The sequence below is a fragment of the Poecile atricapillus genome, chromosome 13 (assembly GCF_030490865.1).
Source record: "Poecile atricapillus isolate bPoeAtr1 chromosome 13, bPoeAtr1.hap1, whole genome shotgun sequence".
In the NCBI taxonomy this organism is placed as follows: Eukaryota; Metazoa; Chordata; class Aves; order Passeriformes; family Paridae; genus Poecile; species Poecile atricapillus.
This window is the reverse complement of record NC_081261.1, coordinates 320,698-332,500: the sequence shown is the minus strand read 5'-3', so window position 1 is coordinate 332,500 and position 11,803 is coordinate 320,698. Positions and strand designations below refer to the sequence as shown.

General features: G+C 56.0%; 1 protein-coding gene across 1 annotated transcript in view; it reads right to left on the bottom strand.

The window, feature by feature from the left end:
* Positions 1-9,790, bottom strand: part of PPP2R2B (protein phosphatase 2 regulatory subunit Bbeta) — a 47,765-nt gene extending 37,975 nt beyond the window's left edge. Inside the window, exon 1 of the mRNA XM_058849188.1 lies at positions 9,629-9,790. Coding sequence (XP_058705171.1) covers positions 9,629-9,698 — 70 coding nt within the window. The 5' untranslated portion in view covers positions 9,699-9,790. The remainder of the gene's footprint in view (positions 1-9,628) is intronic.
* Positions 9,791-11,803: the final 2,013 nt, after the last annotated feature.

The window sequence follows — 11,803 nt, the reverse complement described above, 5'->3', positions numbered from 1 at the left end:
GGAGGGGCTTCCCTCAGACACCTCCAGGATGCCAGCAGCACGACAGCCCATCAGCACCATGTTTTCTCCATCACCACAACACACTTGTTGCAACAGTCCAGAGGCTCCCCACAGTGACTGTGCCTCCAGCCCCTCCACCCATTCCCCTGGGCTGCTTTCCACTCAACACAAAGAGCACAGCAGAAGCACAGCTCACAGCTGTGAGCTGTGAGCATTGGTGAGCAAAGCCAGCAAAGCTCCTGGGACTCACAAGCATCACCATGGCAGGCAGGGTCCTGCTGCTGCAGAACTCCAGCCATGACCTACAGACAGAAATCATGCTGGGTCTGCACAAACCCCCAGAACAGAGCCCTCACCTAAGGCCAGGGTGGAGAAACACCATCACCAAAACTCAGCCAAAACTCAACAGTTTGTCACTGCTGATAGAGGTGCAGGTCCCTGCTTGCTCTGGTGCCTTCAAAGAGCAGTTCTGTGGAAGGAAACTGCTGTAGAGACGCTTGTGAAGATTCTGATGGGACTCCGGCTTCTGCCAAGAAATCAGGCAAACAAGCGGAGTGCCTCTGGATCCCTGCATGACTCGTATCCTCCAGCTGAGAGTGTTACCCGAACAGATCTTCCCGAGCAGAGACAATCACAGGCAGACATCTGGCACACCGTTCCTGCTAGCCAGAAATTTTCAATGGGGAACCAGTTACAAAGCAACACTGCTCACGCTGTTATTATAATTAAGAATCTGTCAGCCTGCTGAAATGAAGGCCAAGTTTATTCAGGGACTGTGAGGGAGGGCTCTCCAAAACAGACTCTCTAATTCTCTCTCTTCCATTCCCCAGATCCCATAGAGATGCACGTTTTCACAGACAACTTGCCAGCTGAGGTTGGAGCAACCTCTGCCTTTGCTGGCATCTAACCTCCAGCAGCAGACCCCATCTCCTGCTCTGAAACAGCAAGTGCAAGGGTCCCCCTAATCATTAGAGGTTTCCAGTGGAACTAGGAACAGCAGGCCTGTGTCCCATCCACAGGCAGCTATAGGTTCAGTGAGCTTCCACTGGTGCATGCACCCCACCCTCAGGACAGCACCTCGGGGATCTACAGAGCAGGACCCCATGGAAGCAAAGCTTGTTTTCTTGTGGGCAATTTCATGCTGGCTGAACAGCCTCATGCCTGCACATCTGGACACTGCAGGTCTCCAGACACCTTTCACAGGGCCCCCATGCCCCTGGAATGCCACCCATGAGATGGGCACTCTCCCCAGTGCAGGGTTTGTGCAGGAGCTGCACCACAAACACACAAGAACAAACACCCAGAGTTGTGTACTGTGTACTGAGTTTAATGTTAAACAAGCTACAGCCCCCCCAGCACCGGTCAGCATGTGGCACCGTCAGTCTGAGCTCCATGGTGAGACAGACCCAAGGGTTGGTGCCCCCTGCACTCCCTGACCTCGTCCCCTTCTTTCTTTTCACTCGGTAAAACTGACTCAGCCTGCAAGGGAAGGGATCTGTCAGCCCTGCTCAGCAGCTGCAGGAATGGGCAGTCAGGCACTGGCACGTGGTGTTTGGTCAATGCCTGCACTCCTCAGGGAAGCTGCTGTTCATCAGGGCCCAACCTCCTTGCCTTTACTCACAGAGCTCCCGAAGGGGATGCAAGGAAACGCCAGATAGGTCAGCACCGAGGCTGCCCTGCTCATTTCAGGGCTACCTGGTGATACAGCAGCACACGGGCAGCGGCCCAAGCACTGCCCCCAGCTCTGCCAAGGCAGCAAGGGGCAGCACCACCACGGTAGCACAGCTGCAGCCAACCAGGGGACACCCAAAACACCCAGCACTGGGCACAGAACACCGGTCTGGAGCTGGCTCCATCACTCTGCACTGCTGTGGCACAGCATTGCTCCATCCCCAGCAGTCAGGGTGCCAGGGCAGGCTGAGGGCAGGGCAGGACCTCAAGGGCTCTGACTGTGGAGCTACACCAGCTCAGGTCACACCTCAAATCACAACTGAGACATGTCTCTCCTGCTATCAGCTTGCTATCAGCTGATGAGGACCCAGATATCAAGAATGAAAGCACCAAGATGAAACTTTAAAAACCCACTGGTCTTCCAAAGTCTTCAAAACCTTGAAAGTGAGCACGTTTAGGGAGCCCTGCTCATGTGGGTGAGTTGGGTTGGGTTCACTGAAGCCACAGCTGAACCAGAAGCTGTTTTGGGGTCCTGGTGGGTTTCCCCACTGTTGTACATCTCAGCAAGCTCAACATCAGCATTTGGAGAGGTTTGGCTTTGGTACCCCTTGCACTAAAATGAGCTGCAGATCAAACCAGGCAGTCAACAGAATTTTAAAATTAAAATACAAAATTATTTAAAATCCCCTTTGAGGACGTTATCACAGGGTTAACACCCACTCTTGGCTTCAGATAATGCAGCGGCAATAAATGGTAATGTGCTCTATGAAACATGATTTATTTTTGCTGAGCAGGCTTGGCATTATAGATCTCAGCACTCTTAACATTTAAAGTTGTTATTTCAATGACAAAATAGACATGAGGGAGATAACAGTCTTTATCTCCATTAATGTTTTATTGTTGTTCAGAGAATATGGATATGGACTGATCCAAGTGTAGGAAAATCACAGCAATTTGTTTGCACATTGGGAAAGCTGAGATAATGGTTGTGTTTTATGACCACACCAGGGAATCAGCTGAAATGCAGGACAGAGCAGATCAAAATGAGGATTAATCGGCTGCTTTGGTTCCTGGTTTCTATTCTGGTTACGTTTCCATTCCCAGGACCTGCCTTAGCATGACGTTAGAAGAGATGGTCCCTGCGCGTGGCCGAACAGCTGTGGCACCCGAGGAAGTGAGGGAACAGCCTTTAAAGGAAACACAAAGGCTGCACAACAGTTCTATGCAATGCAGACAAACAGCACTGCCACCGAGGCAGGATCCTCCTGGATATTCAGCTGCCTGGAAGCGACTCCCTGTTCTCCCCGAGCCCCGCTGTCGGGGCCCCTGCAGCTTCCTGTGGTGTCACAACACGGAGCTCCTGACCTGTCTGGCACTTTACCTCCTTCCCAAGGTGTACACGGCACCTCACAGTACCACGACACCCTCTGTGAGCTGAACCTGAAGCAGTGAGCTGGAGCTGCAGTGAGGTCTGCGCTGCTGGGGGTTTAAGCAGATAAAGGCTGAAAACCCAAACAAACCACACACCACCTGCCTCATCCCGGGACCCCCTGGGCAAGAGAGGACAACCCTTTCCCTTCAAGAAATCAGGTGCATCAGGGAAAAACAACAAGACATTGACTCCAATAGCACAATCACACCTTTACTGGGAGGATGGCAGGGAGGTGACCTGGGGACAGCATTCCTGACAGCATACAAACAACACACCAGCATCCACACATCTGGCCTCCGGTGCCCAAGCCTGGGGCAGGTGGCCACGGTGGCATCTCACCCTTTCCCAGAACACTGGGGTCAGGCCCAGGCCAGTTCTGGGTTCGCTGTGCCTCAACTGCCCCTCTCCAGGGCAGGGCAATCGCCAGCTCCCCAGCTCATGGGGATTTCGGGAGGGCTGCAAAGAGCTCAGGTGCCACTGGCCAGGGCTGCCAGGTGCCCGGCAGTCACAGCAGCTCTGCACAGGGAAGCTGAGATGAGAAATCTGTGGTTCCGTAGCTCAGCTCCAGGCAGACCGGCTGTGCAGCCGCTGCAGCAGCTCTGGCTGCCGGACCCCGGCAGGTGCCCGCAGTCCCCACGGAGCCCTGGTGCTCACACGGCGCTGCCCGGGAGTTCTGTGCCAGCCCTGCCCGCAGCCCGGGCTCTGCCCGCAGCCCGGGGCTCTGCCCGCAGCCCGGGGCTCTGCCCGCAGCCCGGGACTCTGCCCGCAGCCCGGGGCTCTGCCCGCAGCCCGGGGCTCTGCCCGCAGCCCGGGGCTCTGCCCTCAGTCCGGGCTCTGCCCTCAGTCCGGGCTCTGTCCGCTCGGCTCAGCTCCTGCCCGCAGCCCGGGGCTCTGCCCGCTCGGCTCAGCTCCTGCCCGCAGCCCGGGGCTCTGCCCGCAGCCCGGGGCTCTGCCCGCAGCCCGGGGCTCTGCCCGCAGCCCGGGGCTCTGCCCGCAGCCCGGGGCTCTGCCCGCTCGGCTCAGCTCCTGCCCGCAGCCCGGGGCTCTGCCCGCAGCCCGGGCTCTGCCCGCAGCCCTGGCTCTGCCCGCAGCCCGGGGCTCTGCCCGCAGCCTCACAGCCCCGTGGGGAGCGGCAGGGAGGAAGCAGCCGCTCTTTTTAAGCTGCCTGATCAGCATCCTGCCAGGTCCACAGGCCTGGGCTCCACTGCGTGAGCCACCCCTCACCCCTGCACCAGCCCACACCTCTCTCACAGTGGCTACGGAGGCACCGGCTCACACGGCAGCGCTCCCAAGCCATCCAGCAGCTGGAATATGTGTATTCTCAAAGGAATTTTTCCACAAACATTTATTCCCCCAACTAATCACTGACAAGCAAGTCTGGACTCAGTGATCTTGGAGGTCTTTTTCAGCCTTAATGATCATATGATTCCATGATTCTAAGCACCTCTGCTCCAGCTTGCAGAGTTAGGGAAGCTGATGATCACCTAGTCTGCCACGGCATCAAGCCTTTCCACCCACCTTCCAGGCACCAGATCTCACCAGCTCTTCTGGGAGGAGGTGTCAGGGGTTTGGCACAGCCCTGCAGACTCCTGTTCCCACGAGCAGCCACAGGGGCAATCTGCTGGGTCAGATTAGGAGCACATCCAGCCCAGCGTCCCGTCTCCAACAGACAGCAGGCAATACACAAACAGAGCAACCACACAACGTTTCCATTAATATTCTCCCACACTCTGCAATGCTCAGCTCAGGGGGCTCATGAACCAGAGCTGGTCTCTCTACATTTAGTAAATCTTGACCACTTCACCAAGTCCCTCAATTCCATTTTGAAATCTGGAGATGGGGCTGTCCTGTCTGGCACCCCAAGGATCACCCTGCAAGCACCCAACAGCATAGCCTGGGGTCCTGGGCTTGAGGGCCTGACCAGTGCTGGGTTCTGACCCGCTGCAGCTGGTCCCCAGAACACAGGGACCCACAGCAACAGGGACCAGGGTAACTCCAGGCTGTAAGGCCAGAGCCCTCCCCGTGGCTGCTGGTGCCTGCTGGGAGTGACCCAGCTTCCCCAGCACTGGAGAGGGAGCAGCTTGGTTCTTGCACAGAGTTGAGGAGACTGAGACAGATGCAAGCCATCACCAGTGACCAGCACACTCCTCACAGTCCATCTGCAGTGGGTCAGTCACATCATTACCTGCTCCCAGCCCTCTCAGTAATCTCTAGATTACTGAGTCCCTAGGCACATCTATTCTCTCATTAATCTGTAGATTAAAGTATCCCCAAATCGGCTTTGACGTAGAGCACTGAAAACAGTTGAGTTATGCAGAGATCCCGTATTAGGCAGAAGGAGACATGTCTGTGGGTCCTTCCCTGGGGGGAGCACAGGCTCAGGAAGAGGAAGGGATGTCCAAACACAGTACATGTGTATAAATAAAAAGCAGAAAGGATGGGACTCTGTTTTGTAACCAAAGCAGTCATGTGATAAAACAACTTCACAGAGGTTCCTGGATTAATTAAATCTCAATCCAGATGATCTCCAAGCAATTTGCATCTTTTGCAACAACAGAAATACCCAACAGCTCTTGCCCTAACCTAGCACTGAGAAATGTTTCACTTGGTGTTTTCCTGGAGACTACACACAGATATTTTAAAAAGCAACCACTGTACCACAGAGAGCTCGAGGCAAACTTCCCTTGCATCAGGGCCCCCTCCTGCAGCACGATGGCAGGGCAGGATACAGGCAGGATGGGAACGACTGAGAGGGGGACAGAGAGTTACAGTGGGAGTAACAAGATTAAATCATGAAAAGGAAATAAAGGCTTAGTGATAGATTTCTCAACAGCAAAACCTATTCGGTTTGGGAAACACTCCCTCAGGAGATTAAAGATTTGTAGAGGCATTAGCCAGACCTGGGAAAGGGTGCAGGGAGCAGCCATGCAGTGGCCCACGAGTGGCTGCGAGGTGCCATGACTGTCCTGCCCAGCAGGAGGGCACGGTACATCCTCAAGGCCATGCAGCCCCAGCCGGGTCAGCTCCGTGCCCACAGGGGAGAAGGTCCCTTGGCAGAGCCATTGGGAAACAGGAGCATCTCTCAGGGGGTGCCAGGATGGCCCTCCACAGTGGCCCCACACCATGGCCTTGGGACATGAGTACTCCCAAGGATCCCTCTCCAGTAGCACAACCACCTGGCCATGCCCACCTCCCCATGAAGCCCAGGTGAGACCACTCCTCCTCCCCGTGCCACGCTGGCAATCGTGGGTACAAGGGCACCACGATCGTGGTGTCCAGGAGGGACCCACAGCCCCCAGGCCAGCCTGGTGCTCAGAATCCTTCCCTCGTCAGAGGATACCTGCAACAGGACAGGTGTGCACAGACATGGAGGACCAATATGAGGCATTGTCCCACTGGGATGAACCATGACTGAGCTCCTGTCCCACCTGAAGCTGCTGAGCACACGGGCTGGGTAGGGCTCAGGGCAGGGCTCATGGAAAGGTTCATTCATGTCACTCCTCTCTTGCTTGGACGTATTTACCCAACCGTCAGCTGCTGCAAGAGCTCTGAGACATGCCAGGTGAACAGCAAAGCAAAAAACACCCACAGCCTGAAGCCTGAAGGAGACGGGCGTGTTGGGTCCAGCTGCTGAAATGGACCAACTTGTGGAAGGGGGTAGGAAGGACCCTTGAGGCCATATCTGCAACAAGCACAAGTAGAAGTGGAAGCTGCTCCAAAGGTTGTTTGTATTCAAATGTCTCAATTTGTCCTACTTTTGGCTGGGCACTTAGCAGAATGGTCAATGAAAATAGATTTATGCAAAGCAAGAACAAATCAAGCATATTTTCTGGACATTTTTCATGGGAGATCTGTTGCTCTGCAGGAGTGCTCTGAGATCTGAGCTGGCATTTCCCTGGAACCTGCTCACCCTGCTCCCTGTGCCCGGCAGACCTTGTGACACGGCTGGGGATGGGGGCTGCACCTCAGCACCTCCCTGGCAACCCAAGCACAAGAGCCCCGTTACTTCTCAGCAATACTCTGAGCTGCACAAGAACAAGGCATTCAAATGTGCATTTGTGAAATACCATCCTCACCCCATATTTGCATGAAAATACCAGACCTATTTAAGTGACAACGACACTTCACTAAAAGCAAATTACATAACCCGGCTCTTTCCCTCAGCTGACACACCAGAGACACCTTCATTTCCAAAGCAAGTCTGCACTTGCTGCACAGCATTTGGAAGGATTTTCTTCTTTCTCAACTGGATACCACAGCATTTTAGGCATATGCTGCTTTCACATGTAGAAAAAATAAATCTGAACTAATTTTTTTATCTTATCAGAATCTACCATTTCAAAGTGCAGTCAGCCTCCCTCTAGCAGCACCATTGCATGGAGTCAGGACTTCTATACAGTATGAAGAAAAACTCCCGGCTGATACACAGCCATTAAATCCCCTCCTGTGCTTCCCCCTGCCCTGCCACCGCAGCAAGGATCACACTGGCTGATTCAGTCATCTACTGCACAAATGTCTCTGTTTCATTTCTACCGAGAGGATTGCTATGGCTCCCTAGTACGACGCACAAGGTTCTTCTGAAAATGCCAGCGTACAGCCACAGACTACAGACAAACTGGATCTTACCACTGAAAATCCCCAGCCTTCCCAGTGCCACCAGCAGAAATCACTGCAGGCTCATCTCAACCCTCCACCCTGCCCCACCAGGAAACCTGAGTTCTCAGCAGGTCACTACAAGGTAGCCATAGCCCAATTTTACATTTGCTGGCTGTTGCGGTTGCTTTTTAGAATGCAGCAACAGCAAATTCATCCTTCCTAGAGCACAGAAAATGGTGATGTGAGCCAGACAACTGGGAGGTGTGGGAGCTCAGTCCCATCCTGGCCACAGTACCCTCCTGGAAGCCCTGGCTGGCACCACCTCTCTCAGCAGAAATGTCCCACCAGCGTGGTGTGGCCTCTACAGGTCCATCACTCAGCCCCATGCAGATCTGCCCACTCCCCAGCCCCACAGTGCACTCAGCACCTGGCCCCACAGCAAGTCCTGCTGGACCCCAGGCCTGCAGTGTGAAACAGCCAAGGAGAGCAGCAGAGCCAGGGATTCCCCAGGACAATCCCTCCATCCCCAGCACCTGCGGGCTCTCATGCTGAGCACTCGCATTCCAGCTACACACAAGCAACACCAACCACCATTTCTTTGGCTCACCAGGTATCCAAAGCTTTCCATTACTATATCAAGCCAAAGATCTCCCACTAGCTAAACCCTCCTTTAGCCATGTGACAAAATTCCCAAAGTCTGGCTTCCTCTGAGTCTGAGGATGACACAGTACGGGAAAGCCTCTTTGGCTACTCATTAAGCTATGAAAAAGCCTGCTCAGACTCTGGTGTGGAGTCTGGTTTTTGAAGCCTCGTTGAAGGTGTCAGTGCTACCAGAAAGGGTGGGGGGTTCAGTTTTGCTTTACATCAGCTGCACTTTCCTCCTGAAGCGAGAGAGCAAAGGGAGGTTGTGACAGAGCTGATGTGAAGTTGACAGCTGTTCAGCTACCAGGGAGGACAGCAGAGGCAACAGCAGTTCCATCCCCATCCCTCCTTCACACCCCTCACTGATGGAGCTGCCTTTGTGGTGGCTGCAGCATCATGTGCAGGCTGAGCTCATGCTCTGATGCCTGAACTGAACATGGCCACACCATCTTCTCCGCTCTTGAGCCATTAAGGGAAATCACTTTCAAATGCACCATGAGCCTCACCGGGACTGTGACATTATCTGTATCCAACAGCCTTGGCATCTCCTTGCATCTGCAACGCCGTCAGAATTCATACACCTTCCTGAAGCAGCTTGTAGTGAAAATAGCCCCGAGACAACTGTTCATTGACGAGACCTGCACCAGCGTTTGCAGTATTCCCGCACCCCACAGCGCGGCTTCAGCCACCTGCAGCACCTCGACAGCCCTGAGGGGCTGAGGAAACCGATCCTGAACCGCTGCCACCTCCCGCATCCCTCTGGCTCCGACGAGCTCCGCATCCCTCCGGCCCCGCGGGCTCCGCTCCAGCGGGGAAGGGCTTGCGGAGGGGTCGGGACTCCCGTTTCTCCCGGAGCCGGAGGAGCGGAGGCTCAGGGGCTCTTGGAGCAGCCCGGCAGGGCTGGGGGCTCCGCTACAGGGCGGGAACGCGAGGCTTCGGCCGCCCCGGAGCGGGAGATGGGGGCGGCCGCGTTCCGGGCGCTGCTGCGGGCGGCTCTCGGTGCCCCGGCTCCGCCGTCTCCGCTGCGCGGAGGGACCGGCCCGGCCCAGGGGAGCCCACCCAGCGACACCGGGCGCTGCTGAGTCACCGGAGCGGCACCGCCGCGCCCGCACCGAGCCCCCGGGGCCGCCGCCCTGGGGCTGAGCAGCCCGGGCGCGGCAGCGCTGCCGGTCCCGGGACAGCGGCGGAGGGCGCGGGGCGATGAGCGGCGCTGCGGGCGGGGGCCGGGGCCGCTGCGGGGCGGCCTCACCTGCTGCGGGCGGGCCGGGGGCTGCGGGCCGGGCTCACCTTCCGTGGCATAGCTGTGGTCTCGCAGGAAACTGCTGCTGATCTTACGGGTCTCAGCGTCCTCCTCCATTGACGGCGGGCAGGCGGGCGCGGGGCGTCAGCAGCCGCAGCCGCGGATCCATCATCCCCCCCCGCGCCCTGCTCCGCGGCGGCGGCCGCCAAATGCGGCGGGGGGGGCGCAGGGGCGGCGGTGCCCGGTGGCTCCTCCCATACGGCACCGACCGGCACCGCGCGGGCGGGCGGAGCGCGGCGCGGCCCCGGCCCCGAACGCCAACACCAACACGGTCCTGCTCGGAGACCTGCCCCAGGAACACTCCTGCCCGGGATGCTCCCACCGCCGGGGATGCTCCTGCCCGGGGATGCTCCTGCCCGGGGACTGCTCCTTCCTGCCCGGGGCGTCACTGCCCCTGCTGGACACCCCTGTCCTTGGGGAAGCTCCTGCAGCCTTCAGGCAGAAGGTTTGTTGCTCCCTGACCTGCCTCCCCAAACACAAGATCCCATCTGAGGCTTTCAGGAGACCCTTTTTTGTCAGAGCCAGAGTATGTGAAAGCTGGGTGTCCCGGGACAGGGGCAGGCAGCAAGGGCCATGGAGGTGGTCATGCCAGCAGCACTAAGGAGGTGTGTGCCCATGGGCAGTTGGCCCAGGCTCACCCTGTCTTGACTTTTGAAGGGGATAGGAACGTTCAGTGACTTATGACCACAAAGGTCGATGTGAATGGGGGGATTGGTGGCATCTAAAGAAGAGGATGAACACAAGGACTATGGGAGAAGGGAGGACTTTCCTGTTCAGGGCACATCTCTGAAAGGACAGGCTCTATTCTGGACTCATCATCTGGTACACACCAAAGGGAAACAACGGCTCACTGGAAGAGTTTTGTGTCTTGGTAGAGTCCAGGAGGAAGCCTTGGCACTGGCTGAGCCACTGGCAGACACAGGGAGGAAACTCACAGGGGGCAAGTTCCCTCAACTCCAGCAGCTGAAATTGGAAGTAGGCAGCATCAGGACACAAGAAATCCCGAGCCAGGCAGCAATATGCATGCTGGGCAGCAGTGAGAGAACAGCCACTACTCTCCACTCTCACATCTGACCCACGGTGTCCCCTCTGACCTCACTCTCCACTGCTCAGCAGCTGCGGCACACACGGACACGGCCCCGTGGCACCTTCACGCCGTGTGCCCACCGCAGAACCCCTGGAGACCCCCGAGCCAGGGAGGAACTGCAGAGCTCGGTGTGCCACAGCACAGGAGCTGCTTGACAGGGCAGGGCCACGTCAGCAGGGAGTGTGACTGGAACAGGAGGATGCAGAGGGAATGGACAAAGATGGTGGATAACATTGTAAATACAGTGGTACACTGCAGCTTGATTTCCTCTCCCAGCTGTAGTATCATAATTAAAATTTCGTTGGGAAGGTGCAAGATTTTATAGCCTGCATTATTATTATTCTGAGATTCACTCAGAGATTTTGCTGAGATTCACTGCCTGCTTGGGGGCTGCTTATTCTAGGGGAAGCACAGTAGAGAAGCACCTCTGAGCAGGAAGGCTCAAGGACTCCAGTACCTCCAGTATGCACATCTTTTGGACAGCGTGTTCCACACCTGTGCTGGACAGCCACACCAGCACACCCAGCACATCACCACACGCCTTTTGGAGGAGTTTCTGGATACTCTCAGACAAGAGCCAAGAGAAGGAAAGCTTGTTCTACCCATTGTGACCTTATGAGGAAAGGTGAATTCCCAGGCCCACAGCTGCTGGCCTCCCCAGGATGTTTTCTGAAATGCTGTCACACAGAGGCTGATACAGGACATTGTAAAACTGCACCTTGGAGAACTCTGGCACTTACTCATATGCATACATAACTGCAGGATTTGTCAGTCAAGCACATCACGTTACAGGGCACTCATTAATACAGGGATTACTAATGTGACAAGCCAGAAGCATTCATCAGACAGGCATGAGCCTGAAGTCTCCATGCCCAAGCCTTCACTGAATTATCCTGGAACGTGAGTTACTGGCTATAATCACTAGGCACATTTAAGTCAAGAAAACACATTGTGTTTGAGGCTGAGGTTGCTCTTGGCTGCAGTGGGTGAGAGCCACAGGTTAGTCTGCATTCGCTCCCTGTGAAAAGGCACAGGACCTGGCCATGGCTTTGTGGCACAGAGCAGAGATATGCTG